Source organism: Mustelus asterias, chromosome 16, assembly GCF_964213995.1.
Source record: "Mustelus asterias chromosome 16, sMusAst1.hap1.1, whole genome shotgun sequence".
Taxonomy (NCBI): Eukaryota; Metazoa; Chordata; class Chondrichthyes; order Carcharhiniformes; family Triakidae; genus Mustelus; species Mustelus asterias.
The window spans coordinates 13,795,638-13,811,702 of NC_135816.1; the positions used below are offsets into that span (position 1 = coordinate 13,795,638).

General features: G+C 48.9%; 1 protein-coding gene across 5 annotated transcripts in view; it reads left to right on the plus strand.

Moving 5' to 3' along the window:
- cyfip2 (cytoplasmic FMR1 interacting protein 2) overlaps window positions 1-16,065 on the plus strand; it is a 121,827-nt gene that overhangs the window by 66,721 nt on the left and 39,041 nt on the right. For all 5 annotated transcript variants that reach the window (XM_078231817.1, XM_078231818.1, XM_078231820.1 and 2 more), the window contains 5 exons: window positions 268-393; window positions 1,942-2,108; window positions 2,930-3,077; window positions 6,082-6,235; window positions 11,075-11,231. In XM_078231817.1, the coding sequence (XP_078087943.1) occupies window positions 268-393; window positions 1,942-2,108; window positions 2,930-3,077; window positions 6,082-6,235; window positions 11,075-11,231 (752 nt within the window). The remainder of the gene's footprint in view (window positions 1-267; window positions 394-1,941; window positions 2,109-2,929; window positions 3,078-6,081; window positions 6,236-11,074; window positions 11,232-16,065) is intronic.

Below are 16,065 nucleotides of genomic sequence, written 5' to 3' on the forward strand. Positions count from 1 at the left end.
CTCCGGGTGCTCTGGTTTCCACCCATGCTCCAGAGATGTGCGGGTTAGGTAGATTGGCCATGCTAAATTGCCCCTCAGTGACAGGAGCATTAGCAGAGTAAAAGAGGGCTCTGGGAATAGGGCCGGGGTGGGATTGTGGTCGGTACAGATGCGATGGGCAGAATGGCCTCTTTCTGTATTGTAGGGATTCCATGAAATAAATAACATTCTCAGTTGAATATCCACATTTAGATGTTTCTTTCTAACAGTGTGTTTTGTTTTTATTAGTATTCCTGGAAGCTGGTTCATCCCACTGATAAATTCTGTAACAAGGATTGCCCGGGGACAGCAGAGGAGTATGAGCGGGCGACACGGTACAACTACACGAGTGAGGAGAAGTTTGCCCTGGTTGAGGTAACTCGGAGCGATTGGCAGATGCCTGGCTGCTTCCCGACTCGCAGCAGGATTCTGCTTTCCCGCTTTTTATCTTCGTCGGTGACTGAGTGGATAGCACGAGTGAGTCAGGAAATTGGAGCCCCGCTCTGGGGGCAGTGTAGCACCCGCTCAGTGCAGCAGTCAGATTATCAAACTGGATTGTACGCTCATAATCTGGCCTGATATTCTCACTGCAGTACTGAGGGAGTGCTGCACTGTCTGAGGGTCAGTGTTGATGGAGTGCCGCACTGTCAGAGGGTCAGTACTGAGGGAGTGCTGCACTGTCAGAGGGGCAGTACTGAGAGAGTGCTGCACTGTCAGAGGGGCAGTACTGAGGGAGTGCTGCACTGTCAGAGGGTCAGTACTGAGGGAGTGCTGCACTGTGAGAGGGGCAGTAGTGAGGGAGTGCTGCACTATCAGAGGGTCAGTACTGAGGGAGTGCTGCAGTGTCAGAGGGGCAGTACTGAGGGAGTGCCGCACTGTCAGAGGGTCAGTACTGAGGGAGTGCTGCACTGTGAGAGGGGCAGTAGTGAGGGAGTGCTGCACTGTCAGAGGGGCAGTACTGAGGGAGTGCTGCACTGTCAGAGGGTCAGTACTGAGGGAGTGCTGCACTGTGAGAGGGGCAGTAGTGAGGGAGTGCTGCACTATCAGAGGGTCAGTACTGAGGGAGTGCTGCAGTGTCAGAGGGGCAGTGCTGAGGGAGTGCCGCACTGTCAGAGGGTCAGTACTGAGGGAGTGCTGCACTGTCAGAGGGACAGTGCTGAGGGAGTGCCGCACTGTCAGAGGGTCAGTACTGAGACACTCTCAAGGTCTGAATGGCCCAACTTGTCAAGTCTCACTTCCTCACCCCCGTGTGTTCGCCGAAGAGATTAGAACACTGGAAATTCTGCAACAATAGCAGCAAATGCAGGAAAAACTCAGCAGATCCGGCAGCATCTGCGGAGAGAGGAACGGAGTTAACACTGCTCGTCCAATGCGAGTCTTTTTTGGAAGTTTGGAAGTGTGAACTTTGGGCGGAACTTTCCAGTGCTGACATGGGCATCATCGCGGGCGGGACGGGAAATTCCGGAGACCGGCTAAAAGTCAACGGCTCTCCCAATTTTCCCATCTTGCCTGCGGTGGTGGCTGCTGGTGTCGGGGCTGGAAAATCCCAGTCTCTGTTCCTCTCTCCACAGATACTGTCAGACCTGCTGAGCTTTTCCAGCATTTTCTGAGTTTGGCGCTACGCAAACTGTTGTAGTGGTTGTTGTTGTTGTTGTTGTGGAGGAGTGTTTTGCTGATCGGTGGGAGAAGGTTTCCTGTGAGAAGATGAGTGTTCCAACGGAAATCTTCATCCTCGGGTAATGGAGGAGAAGCCCCTCACTCTCTCAGTCTGCGGGGAGGGGGAGGAGGAGGGGGAGCACGGCCAGGGGTGGGGGGGGAGCACGGCCAGGGGTGGGGGGGAGCACGGCCAGGGGCGGGGACACCATGCAAGGTTTCCTGGGTGGGAAGCGCTCACCGGGTTGTGGCTCTGCTTTTCTCCTGCAGGTTATCGCGATGATTAAAGGGCTGCAGGTTCTGATGGGCAGAATGGAGAGTGTCTTCAACCAGGCAATTCGCAACACCATCTACGCCGCCCTGCAGGACTTTGCCCAGGTCACCCTGAGAGAGCCACTCCGACAGGCCACCAGGAAGAAGAAAAACGTCCTCATCAGGTACCTGGGGGCCATGGCGGGGAGTGGGGTGGCTGGAGAGTGGGGGGGTGTGGGGGGAGGGGATTGGGGGGGGGGGTAGCGGGGGGGTAGTGAGGGGGAGGGAAGTGGAGGGGAAGTGGCGCAGGGCTGAGGAATGGGGTTCAGGGGGAAGTGAGGCAGAAGGTCAGGCAGGCGATGATGGGGATTAGGGCAGGAGGTGGGGTCAGGAGTGGGGCAGTAAGTGGGGGGGAAGACAGAGGGAGAGGGGAGTGGTCAAAAGAGGGGGAGCGGATGAGGAAGGTGGCATGAGGAGTGGGCACAACACCGGGTAAGAGAGGATAAAGGGGGCAAGGGAGGAGGATAGGAGAGAGTGTGAGGAAGGATATGGAAGGTGGAATGGAGCAATGGGAAGAGAGGGAGAGGCCTGGACTGAGTGAGGCTCAGAGCAGGAAGCAGAGGAAAGCTGGAAAGGAGGGATGGGGCAAGAAGAGAGAAAGCGATGGACAGAGGGGAGGAGAGGAAGAGGGTGGCAGGATAGAGAGAAAGTTAGAGGTGAAAGGAACAGAGAGACACAATCTATTAATAGTTGAGGTGTCCTCAAGTGCTTTCGAGCTCTTGGTGTGATTTTTCTTTCTGTGAATTATTTTGATCTCGAATTATTACAAAATGTCTGCCTGGGGCAGGCTGGGAAATAAATCCGCTGCTTGACCTCATTCTTAGTTTGGCTCTAACTCAGGGTGTGAGATGTTCAAACTGGGGAACAGGCCGTCTTTAGGACGCTCAGTGTTTGCTGTGACTGGTATCTGTTTCCCATTTAACACCCCTCCTCCTCCCCCTTCCAGTGTCCTTCAGGCAATCAGGAAGACTATCTGTGACTGGGAAAGTGGGAGGGAACCTCCAAATGATCCCTGTCTGAAGGGGGACAAGGATCCCAAAGGTGGTTTTGACATTAAAGTGCCTCGGCGTGCGGTTGGACCCTCCAGTACACAGGTAGGGTTCGTTTCAAGATCATTATCTAAGCACCTCCTCTGGTTTAGCTCTGTGGGTGGTGAGTTCACACCATGGGGGTCAAAAGATCATAGGATTAAATCAAACTCTATGGATTAAAGCACCAAATTCAGGCTGACAGTCCCAGTGCAGTGAAGGGGTCAGTACTGAGGGAGTGCTGCACTGTCAGAGGGGCAGTACTGAGGGAGTGCTGCACTGTCAGAGGGGCAGTACTGAGGGAGTGCTGCAATGTCAGAGCGCCAGTGCTGAGGGAGTGCTGCACTGTCAGAGAGTCAGTACTGAGGGAATGCTGCACTGTCAGAGGGGCAGTGCTGAGGAAGTGCTGCGCTGTCAGAGGGTCAGTACTGAAAGAGTGCTGCACTTTCAGAGGGTCAGTACCAAGGGAGTGCTGCGCTGTCAGAGGGTCAGTACTGAGGGAGTGCTGCACTGTCAGAGGGTCAGTACTGAGGGAGTTCTGCGCTGTCAGAGGGTCAGTACTGAGAGAGTACTGCACTGTCAGAGGGTCAGTACTGAGGGAGTGCTGCACTGTCAGAGGGTCAGTACTGAGCAGTGCTGCACTGTCAGAGGGGCAGTACTGAGGGAGTGCTGCACTGTCAGAGGGTCAGTACTGAGGGAGTGCTGCACTGTCAGAGGGTCAGTACTGAGGGAGTGCCGCACTGTCGGAGGTGTTGGGCTATTTGAGGATTCTGAACCATTTTGCTGCTGAGTTAGAGAGAGAAGAGAGAAATTTGTGAGTCTGGAACACAACAGAGGTTTCTTTAATACCAAATTTGTTATATAGCAGAATATATTTATAATTATTTTTTACTTCATGTGGGACTTGTTGCTGGAACTGAATAAAGATTCTGTGTGAGAGACGTAGTTCCCAGCAGGCTCTAGGTACGCAGCAGAGGGATTCCACTTCCCAGATCTGTGACCAGGATAGCGGGATGGGGTGGATGGATAATTAATCCCAAAGGCAGGATCGCTGTGCTGAACTCCCTGACACGATTATGTGCTTCCCACTCTGTGAGTGAGTGGCACAAACACCGAGAACTCTTCACAGAATGGTTGCAGCAGAGAAGGAGGCCATTCGGCCCACTGTGTCTGTGCTGGCCTTCTGAATGAGCAATGCACCTAGTGCCATTCCCTCATCTATTCTCCGTAACCCTGCATATAAAATGATAAAATCCCCCAGTGCAGAAGGAGGCCATTCAGCCCATTGAGTCTGCACCTACTCCCCAAAAGAGCCCCCCACCCAGGCCCTCTCCCCACCCTATCCCCATAGCCCCACGCATTTACCATGGCCAATCCCCCAAACCTGCACAATGGAGACAGCAGGTGCAAAGTGAGACACTGACAAACACAAATGGATGAACCTGGGCCACAATTTAATCTGTTTCTCCTCGTTCAGCAGAGGATTGCCAAGTGCCAGGGAGTTGTGCGAGGTGAGGTTCTCCACCACTGTGTAGTTCAGGCTGAGGAACACCTGGGGGCTCTGCTGGGCTGACACTATGTTCAGCCTGAGCTCTTTATTGCTGCAGTTCCTAGGATAGCCACCAAGTGGCAGCATCATACCAAGTCCAATCACTGAGGTTAAACACCAGTTTTAGTTTGTGTAATCCTTTATGATCCTTTATTTAGATGGACACCTTGGAACCTTCTCTTTGAATTTAATTTTGATTTGATTTATTGTTGTCACATGTATTTAGCATACAGTGAAAAGTATTTTTTCTTGCGCACTATACAGACAAAGCATACCGTTCATAGAGGTTCACAGAGAAGGAAAAAGGTTTATTATTGTCACAAGTAGGCTTACATTAACACTGCAATGAAGTTACTGTGAAAATCCCCTAGTCGCCACACTCCGGCGCCTATTCGGGTACACTGAGGGAGAATTTAGCACGGCCAATGCACCTAACCAGCACGTCTTTCGGACTGTGGGAGGAAACCAGAGCACCCGGAGGAAACCCACGCAGACACGGGGAGAACATACAAACTCCACACAGACAGTGACCCAAGCCGGGAATCGAACCTGGGTCCCTGGCACTGTGAGGTAGCAGTGCTTGTCACTGTGCCGCCCAAAGGAGAGAGTGCAGAATGTGATGTTACAGTCATAGCTAGGCTGTAAAGAAAGATCAACTTAATGCAAGGTAGGTCCATTCAAAAGTCTGACAGCAGCAGGGAAGAAGCTGTTCTTGAGTCAGTTAGTATGTGACCTCAGACTTTTGTATCTTTTTCCCGAAGGAAGAAGGTGGAAAAGAGTATGTCCGGGGTGTGTGGGGTCCTTAATTATGCTGGCTGCTTTGCTGAGGCAGTGGGAAGTGTAGACAGAGTCAATGGATGGGAGGCTGGTTTGTGTGATGGATTGGGCTACATCTCCGATCTTTTGTAGTTTCTTGCGGCCTTGGGCAGAGCAGGAGCCATACCGAGCTGTGATACAACCAGAAAGAATGCTTTCTATGGGGCATCTGTAAATGTTGGTGAGAGTCGTAGCTGACATGTCAAATTTCCTTAGTCTTCTGAGAAAGTAGAGGCATTGGTGGGCTTTCTTAACTATAGTGTCGGCATGGGGGGGACCAGGACAGGTTGTTGGTGATCTGGACACCTAAAAACTTAAAGCTCTCGACCATTTCCACTTCATCCCCATTGATGTAGACAGGGGCATGTTCTCCTTTACCCTTCCTGAAGTCGATGTCAATCTCCTTCATTTTGTTAACATTGAGGGAGAGATTATTGTTGTCGCACCAGTTCACCAGATTCTCTATCTCTTTTTTGTACTTCTCAGAAGACTAACGGAGTCTCCCTGGTGTCCAGAACCAATATTGATCCCTCGACTAAGAGAACAGATTATCTGGTCATCGTCATATTGCTGTTTGTGGGATCTTGCTGTGCACAAATTGCCTGTCCGATATTAAAATGGTGTCGCAGCTTCTCGTGTGATGTCTGCTTTTAATGGCTCGCTGCCTCTCTGGGGCCCCCTATTGACTGCTCTCTGTATTTCTAGCTGTACATGGTGAGGACGATGTTGGAGTCACTAATCGCTGACAAAAGTGGTTCTAAGAAGACCCTCCGCAGCAGCCTTGATGGCCCGATTGTGATCGCAATCGAGGACTTCCACAAACAGTCCTTCTTCCACACCCACCTCTTAAACTTCAGCGGTAAGTACCTCCTTCCCAACCACTCACCATCCTCAGAGTGACAAAGACTTGCGGTTTATTGTGACTCCAGAACCTCAGAGTTAACTTTGATTTGATTTGATTTGATTTATTATTGTCACATGTATTAACATGCAGTGAAATGCATTGTTTCTTGCGCGCTATACAGACAAAGCATACCGTTCATAGAGAGGGAAACGAGAGAGTGCAGAATGTAGTGTTACAGTCATAGCTAGGGTGTAGAGAAAGATCAACTCAATACAAGGTAGGTCCATTCAAAAGTCTGACAGCAGCAGGGAAGAAGCTGTTCTTGAGTCGGTTGGTACCTAACCTGAGACTTTTGTATCTTTTTCCCGACGGAAGAAGGTGGAAGAGAGAATGTCCGGGGTGTGAGTGGGGTCCTTAATTACGCTGGCTGCCTTGTCGAGGCAGTGGGAAGTGTAGATAGACTCAATGGATGGGAGGCTAGTTTGCGTAATGGATTGGGCTACATTCACGGCCTTTTATAGTTCCTTGCGGTCTTGGGCAGAGCAGGAGCCATACCAAGCTGTGATACAACCAGAAAGAATGCTTTCTATGGTGCATCTGTAAAAGTTGGTGAGAGTCGTAGCTGACATGCCAAATTTCCTTAGCCTCCTGAGAAAGTAGAGGTGTTGATGGGCTTCCTTAACTATAGTGTCGGCCTGGGGGGACCAGGACAGGTTGTTGGTGATCTGGACACCTAAAAACATGAAGCTCGCAACCCTCACAACTTGTACTGAGCGTCAACCTTTGTGGGAATGGGGGGGTGGTGGGCGGGGGGGGGGGTGGAGGGGGGGTTGGGGGGGTGGTGGGGGGGGGGTGGAGTGGTGGAGGGGGGTGGGGGGGGCAACTTGCATTTCTCCCCGGTAAGAGATCGTTCAAAGTCAAACTTCACACAGAATTATCGCTTCGAGTCAGTGGGCTTTCATCAGAACCAGGAACCTTCAGGTTAGCCTGTGGCCGGGGAAATGGGGAGGGGGTGGTGCCGGGGGTTGGAGGGGGGAGTGGGCGGAGGACAGGATCAAAGGGTGTAATTGGGTCGAGGGCAGGAGAGATTCAGACTGAAATATGAGGGGTGGAACTTGGCAGAGTTTGAGATCTGAGTCAGGCGATCAGGCTGTGTGTTTGTTGGGTTAAGCGGAGGATGTTGATCGAGATGCCAGGAGAATGTGGAAGGCCTGTCTAATCAGCCTGGCCCACACCACAGCCATGTCAAGGTGAGGCCGCCCCAGTCCCAGGTGACCACAGGCTGCTCTGCCCTCTGAGGTGATGATGTTAACCTGAGGATCACCACACCCCAGACCAGGGGCACGGTTGAGAATAACCTCAGCCAGTACGGGAATTGAACCCACGCTGTTGACGTTACTCTCTCCATCCCAGAGCATCATCACTTCTCGCACTCCCCATCACTGTGTGATTCTCTGGAGTGGAAAAATGTATCAGATTTTAAAACCCATTGATTGGTTCAGGGGAAAAAAAACCTTTTTGATTAATCAAAACTCGAATCATAAAATCCTACAATGCAGGAGGCCATTCAGCCCATCGAGTCTGCACCGACCGCAATCCCACCCAGGCCCTATCCCATAACCCCATGCATTTCCCCTTGCTAGTCCCCCTGACACGAAGGGGCAATTTAGCACGGCCAATCCACCTAACCCACCTAATCCACCCAGAGCTTGCAAGCTACTTGCCTTATTATTCCAACTATTTTATACACTTGTAGAATCTGACAGGAGGAGGCCATTTGGCCCATCATGCCCATGCTAGCTCGTGAAAGAGCTGTCAAATTTAGCTCCATTCCCCATATCCCTGTCAATTAATCCCTGTCAAGTATATGTCCAATTGCCTTTTACAAATTCCCATGGCTCTGATTCCCCCATCCTATCACAGACTGCATTCCAGATCTTAACTGCATTGTCCCCCCAGCTATGAACTCGTCCAGTTCCATTTTGAAGGTTTGTATTAAGTTGGAATTTGCTACATGAGATGGAAACCTGTTCCATAGCTCAAATACTGTCTGGAACAGAAGATTCTCCTGACGTCTAGCCGAGTCGCTCCTGACCCTCTTTAGACAAACTATACACTGTCCTGAACCGCAGACACAACCTATCCGCTTCATCATTAATTTATGAGAAGTTTGAAGGGTGATTTATTGAAGAAGGTTAATGAATTCTATAGGCTTGATGGTGAGAAAATGTTTCCTACGGTGTGGGGAGTCAGGGAGAGGTAATTTTAAAATGAGTTCTGGTACAACCAGCAGTGATGTTTGGAACCCTTCACACTAAACAGCTGTGGAAATCTGCGACTCTCTCCCCAGAAGCCTGTGGCTATTGGGGTTCAATTGAAATTTTCTTGACTGAGTTTGCTAAGTGGTGAGAGTTATGGATACGGGAAAATGGGGAAAAATATATATCATAGAATCCATAGAACCCCGACAGCGCAGAAAGAGGCCATTCGTCCCATTGAGTCTGCACTAACTCGCCAAAGAACATCTCACCCAGGCCCACTCCCCCCACCCCGCAACCCCACACATTTATCCCGCTAATCCCTCTAACCTACACATCTTTGGACACTAAGGGGCAATTGAGCATGGAAAATCCACCTAACCTGCACATTTTTGGAGTGTGGGAGGAAACCGGAATGCCCGAAGGAAACCCACGCAAACACGGGGAGAACGTGCAAACTCCACACACACAGTGACCCAAGACCGGAATCGAACCTGGGTCCCAGGCGCTGTGAGGCAGCAGTGCTAACCATTGTGCCACCATGCCGTCCATGTATAATGTAAAGGGATACAAGGAATATGGTAGATATATATATATAGAAGACATAGATATAGGAGTATATACATGCATAGAGAAATATGGATATATAACGTATATACGTCTAGGGATATGGGATCATGGGGATATGAATATCTCGAGGGATAAGGGGATAGATATATATAGGGATATCAATAAATACATATAGAAGATATGGATATGGAATATATACATGCATAAGGAAATAGGAATACATATAGTGGAGATATATATATATACATATATATGTGTATATATCGGGATAAATATATATGTGTGTGTGTGCGTATATAGGGATATGGGGATAAATGTATATGTGTAGATAGAGGGATATATGGATAGATGGATTTGGGGATATATGTTTTATATAGATATAGGGATATGGGGCAAAGGTGGGTAAATGGGGGTGAGATACAGATCAGGCAGAATGGTGGGATAGGCTGGAGGGGCTGAATGGCTGCCTCTCACTCCTACATTACAGGTCCCAAAGATCGAATTCTCATTCATGAACTAATTAAGGAGATTCACAAGGTTTAATTTCCAATTATATGTAACCCTCTGAAACCTAGCATTGCCTCATTAGTGTGGATTTAAGTAGGAACCTCATTGGCAAAGGCACAGGGGAGAAATTTCAGTACGTGCTTTATTTAATCTGACTTGAATAAATTATCAAAAAGCAAAAATCTAAACATCACATCAGTAACGACATTGCATTGTCACTTAGAAATGAGATAGTTACCACGGTAACCAAGGAACCACCCTGCCTACAAAACACTGTGCTAGTCTAAACCGAATTTCTTTTGTGAAGAATGTTGCCCGGATCACTATTCCTGTATCACCTGCTAAACAGGAGAGAGGGGGGAAGAAAACAAGCAGAATGATTTTCACAGTGGAAAATTCTGGAAGCTCAAGACAGTCTTTTGAGTCTCGAGATGTCCTGCTTAAAACTGCTAGCCATATCTAAGGAATCGCAGTGCATCTGATTGCGACAGGCTGAGTGTAGATTACAGAACCACACTTCACAAAGTGTAAACCTTGGACATTGTGAAATTGGTTGGCATTGCATTTTTTAAGTTTACCAGTGGACAGGATTTGCTAAATTCGTGGGACATATTTTATAGGCACTGGGGGAGATTAAATAAACCATAAGACCACAAAATATAGGAGCAGAAATGGGCCATTCAGCCCATCAAGTCTGTTCCACCATTCAATCATGGCTGATATGATTCTCATCCCCATTCGCCTGCCTTCTCCCCATAACTCTTGATCCCCTTATTGATCAAGAACCTATCTATCTCTGTCTTAAAGACACTCAATGACCTGGCCTCCACAGCCCTCCATGGCAATGAGTTCCACAGATTTGCCACCCTCTGGCTGAGGAAATTCCTCTTCATCTCAGTTTTAAAGGAACGTCCCTTCACCCTGAGGTTGTGCCCTCGAGTTCTAGTCTCTCCCACCAGTGGAAACATCCTCTCCACGTCCACGCTATCTAGGCCTCTCAGTATTCTGTAAGTTTCATTTAGATCCCCCCTCATCCTTCTAAACTCCATCGAGTATAGACCCAGACTCTTCAACCGCTCCTCTATGACAAACCTTTCATTCCTGGGATCATTCTTGTGAACCTCCTCTGGACCCCCCTCCAAGGCCAGCACATCCTTCCTTAGGTATGGGGCCCAAAACTGCTCACAATATTCCAAATGGGGTCTGACCAGAGCCTTATACAGCCTCAGCAGTACATCCCTGTTCTTGCATTCTAGCCCTCTAGAAATGAATGCTAACATTGAATTGAAATGGACGAGTAGAGTTTATGACAGGGTAGACTGTACATGGACTCGGGGGAAGATTAAATAGGTGGATAGAGTTTATGATAGTGTAGAGTGTACATGGACGCTGGGAGGAGAGGGATTGATGAGCTGGAGGTTCTCTTTTCATTCTGTGCTGTCCCTCTCGGTGATGTTATACCCAGGCCGGTGAATGCAGTTGCTATGTGCTGATTTGTTATGTTTTGTCATTGTTTCAGAATCGCTCCAGCAGTGTTGCGACCTCTCCCAGCTCTGGTTTAGAGAGTTCTTCCTGGAACTGACAATGGGCCGACGCATCCAGTTTCCCATTGAGATGTCAATGCCGTGGATCCTGACTGACCACATTCTGGAAACCAAAGAACCGTCCATGATGGAGTAAAGTTTACTTCCTACCTTCTGCCCTTTTCAGCTTCTCTTGTCAACCGCTATGGGGAAAACGCACCTTCACCTGCTTTTTAGAATCATAGAATCCCTACAGTGCAGAAGGAGGCCATTCGGCCCATCGCGTCTGCGCCGACCACAATCCCAACCAAGCTCTATCCCCATAACCCAATGCATTTACCCTAGCTAGCCCCCCTGGCACTAAGGAGCAATTTAGCATGGCCAATCCACCTAACCCGCACATCTTTGGGAGGAAACCGGAGCGTCCGGAGGAAATCCATGCAGACACGGGGAGAACGTGCAGACTCCACACAGAAAGTGATCCAAGCCGGGAATCGAACCCGGATCCCTGGCGCTGTGGGGCAGCAGTGCTAACCACTGTGCCACCCAACACGGTGTAACACAGTGACTTCAAACAACGCCCCCCCTCAGTGTTTCAATGAGGTCGTAAACACAGACACTCAGAACACTGACTGGAGGAACGGATGGGGCCTCTGGTCTCATCAGACTGACCGTTTTTGAGCATCTCATAATTTAATGTCAGATTTGAACTGTGAACTGTGCCTGTTTTTCGGGTATAAAACATGCCAGTTTAGCAGTGCCACCTTTAAATAAACTATTCCTTACACACAAACAGAACTCAGAATAAATTTGCTGTGTCACCTCCAACATTTCAGTGATAAAGGATTAGCTGAGCCAGTGATTACAGTATTGGACAATGTGTGGGTTAATGACAAGGTATTTCAGAGCCGGAGACAGATTCGGGATGCAGGATTCTCTCTGAATCTCCGATTCTGGCCTCTTTGAAATCTGACATTAATTTAGCAACTGGTTCAGAATGTCCACAAGTGTGTTCCACGGTTTCTTTCATTCTTTTTTTGATTTGATTTATTATTGTCACATGTACCAGTATACACTGAAAAGTATTGTTTCTTGTGCACTACACAGATGAAGCATACCGTTCATAGAGAAGGAAAGGAGAGAGTGCAGAATGTAGTGTTACAGTCATAGCTAGGGTGTAGAGAAAGATCAACTTAATGCGAGGTAGGTCCATTCAAAAGTCTGATGGCAGCAGGAAAGAAGCTGTTCTTGAGTCGGTTGGTAAGTGGCCTCAGACTTTTGTATCTTTTCCCCGACGGAAGAAGGTGGAAGAGAGAATGTCCGGGGTGCGTGGGGTCCTTGATTATGCTGGCTGCTTTGGCGAGGCAGCAGGAAGTGTAGACAGAGTCAATGGATGGGAGGCTAGTTTGCATGATAGAGTGGGTTCGTTCATGACTCTCTGGAGTTTCTTGCGGTCTTGGACAAAGCAGGAGCCTTACCAAGCTGTGATACAATCAGAAAGAATGTTTTCTGTGGTGCATCTGTAAAAGGTGGTGAGAGCCATAACGGACATGCCAAATTTCCTTAGCCTTCTGAGAAAGTAGAGGCGCGGGTAGGCTTTCTTAATTATAATGTTGGCATGGAGGGACCAGGACAGGTTGTTGGTGACCTGGACACCTAAAAATTTGAAATTCTCGACCATTTCCACTTCATCCTTTTCCTTTTGGCGAGACCAGCATTTATTGCCCAATCCTAATTGCCCTTGAGAAGATGATGGTGAGCTGTCTCCTTGAACCCGCTGCAGTAGGTACACCCACAGTGCTGTTAGGGAGGGAGTTCCAGGATTTTGACCCAGTGACAGTGGAGGAACGGCTAGTATATTTCCAAGGTGGCACAGTGGTTAGCACTGCTTCTTCACAACGCCAGGGACCTGGGTTCGATTCCGGCCTCGGGTTACGCAGTGACTACACTGCATTTTTAATATCCAGAGGGTGTGGCAGGTGCTCGATCGGGCCTGGGTGAGATACTCTGTCAGAGAGTCAGTGCAGACTCGATGGGCTGAATAGCCTCTTCTGCACTGCCGGGATTCGATGATAAGTCAGGATGGTGAGTGACTTGGTGGGGAACGTCCAGGTGATGGTGTTCCCATGTGTCTGCTGCCCTTGTCCTTCTAGATAGTAGAGGTCGTGGGTTTGGAAGAGCAGTGGAAGGGTTACCAGTCTGTCAGGCCACAACATCTGTAAAGCATTCAGTATACACTGAAAAGTATTGTTTCTTGTGCACTATACAGATGAAGCATCTCTGACCATCTTCATTCTAGCCCTTGGGGGCAAAAGAGTGTCTTCTGGGAGTGGGTGTTGTAGGCGTGGGGGGGGGGGGGGGGGGGGGGAGGCGGGTGCCATTAAGGGTTTCATGGGTTTGAACAACCTCACATGATGAGGGTTGGAGGGCGTCATCCACACCAACCCAATGCAAGCAGCCTCCCATCCGTTGACTCTGTCTACACTTCCCGCTGTCTCGAAAAAGCAGCCAGCGTAATTAGGGACCCCATCCACACCGGACATCCTCTCTTCCACCTTCTCCATCTGGAAAAAGATACATGAGATCATGTATCAACCGACTCAAGAACAGCTTCTTCCCTGCTGTCATCAGACTTTTGAATGGGCCTACCTTGCATTAAGTTGATGGGACACCCTAGCTATGACTGTAACACTACATTCTGCACTCTCCCCTTTCCTTCTCTATCGACGGTATGCTGGAGTGTTCTGACTAGGGGATTTTCACAGTAACTTAAACCTACTTGTGATTAGTAAATAAACTTTTTTCCTTCTCTATGAACGGTATGCTTTGTCGGTATAGCGTGCAAGAAACAATACTTTTCACTGTATGTTAATACATGTGACAATAATAAATCAAACAAAATAAGGATGGCAGCCCAGAATTCCGAACCAGAACTCCGAACTCCACTCATCGGGATGGTAGGACATCAGACTCGGAGTGAGGCAGGAATGGCTAAACACTGACCCCAATGAGCAGGAGGCAGTCAGAGAGCGAGGATAGTGATTGGCTGAGGATAAGATAGATTGTCACAATACTAGGCGGAAGCTTGTTCCATCTTGCCTGAGCCAAAAGCAGAAAATGGATTTATCAAAACGCCTGTCACATCCTCAGGATATTAGAAATGCTTCACAGCCGAGCAAGTATCTGCAAAGTGTAGTCACAGCTGTAATTTCTGAAATACGACAGGCATTTGCACACAGCAAGATCCCACAATGCAGCAACGTAATAATCTGATTTTGTTCATGTTGACGGAAGTGGGACTGTGGGCTGGGAGAAAGTAGAGGCGCGGGTGGGCTTTCTTAACTATAATAACTATAACTATAACTTAACTATAAACTTTCTTAACCTTCGAAACTATGACTATGGAATCTCTTAAACCCACCTGAGAGGGCAGATGGGATGAGAATTTTACATATCCACTGAAAGGTGGCATCTCTGACAGTGAGAAAGAAAGACATTAATAGAATACAAGAGCAAAGGGGAAATTCTCGATTGATACAAAACATTGGTTATCCCGTTGTTAGATTGTTGTGTGCAGCTCCAGTTACCCCATCACCAAATACATAGTTTTGTTTGATACCCTTTGATATCTGGGGGTAAGTGAAACTTTGCAGTCCAAAGATGTACAGGTTCGGTGAATTAGAACAAAGAACAAAGTACAGTGCAGGAACAGGCCCTTTGGCCCTCCAAACCTGTGCTGATCATGATGCCCTAACTAAACTACAAGAAAAGATCCTCTACCCTTCCTTGGTCCGTATCCCTCTATTCCCTCCCTATTCATGGACCCATCCAGATGCCTCTTAAATGTTGCTAATGTGCCTGCTTCCACCACCTCCTCTGGCAGCGCGTTCCAGGCACCCACCACTCTCTGCGTGAAAAACTTCCCCCGCACATCTCCCTTAAACTTTCCCCCTCTCACCTTGACCCTGTGCCCCCTTGTAATTGACACTTCCACCCTGGGAAAAAGCCTCTGACTATCCACCCTGTCTCTGCCTCTCATAATTTTGTAGGCCTCTATCAGGGTCTCCCCTCAGCCACTGACTTTCCAGTGAAAACAATTCTATTCAACCTCTCCTCATAGCCAACACCCTCAAGACCAGGCACTCTCTCCAAAACTTCCACGTTCTTCTAATAATGTGGCACCCAGAACTACACACAATACTCCAAATGCGGCCTAACCAAGGTTTTATATAGCTGCAACATGATTTCCCAACTCCTCTACTCAATGCCCTGGCCAATGAAGGCAAGCATGCCATATGCCTTCTCAATCAACTTGGCCATGTGTGTTGTCACTTTTAGGGAACTGTGGACCTGTACGCCCAGATCCCTCTGTAATGTTCCGAAGCGTTCTGCAATTTACAGTATAATTCACACCTAAGTTTGATCCTTAACATTGGCCATGCTAAATTGCCCCTTAGGGCCCGATTTTACCAACAGCTCGCGCCCGTTTTTGGGTGCGAAATCGTGGTAAAGTCGGGTGTGAGGCCTTTATCGCGATCTGCACCCGCATCCGCGCAGATTGCCACTTTACCAAAACCTTGGAATGGCGGCGATCCGCTTCGTGCCCAAAACGGGTGCAACAGCGATTTAAATACATTTGCATGCATTTAAATTGAATTAATGAATAGCCCGCCCAATTTTATCAGCATTTCCCCCTTTACCACCGCATTTGCCGATCCAGAACCGCGCCGTTACGGACCTGCTAAATAAAAGTCTGAGTCGGATGCTCCAGCCTCTGAAGGGCGTGTTCAGAGCTTCCAACGGCTCTCTGACACAGATCAGTGGTGGGGGGGAGGAGGGAGGTGGGTCAGAACATTCTCTGGTTGCGGGGGGGAGGGGAGTGAGGTCAGATCGTTGTCTGGTTGGGGGGGGAGGAGGAGGAGGCGGGTTAGATGTATCTCTGGTGGGGGGAGGGGAGGCGATTGTTGTCTGGTGGTGGGGGGGGGGA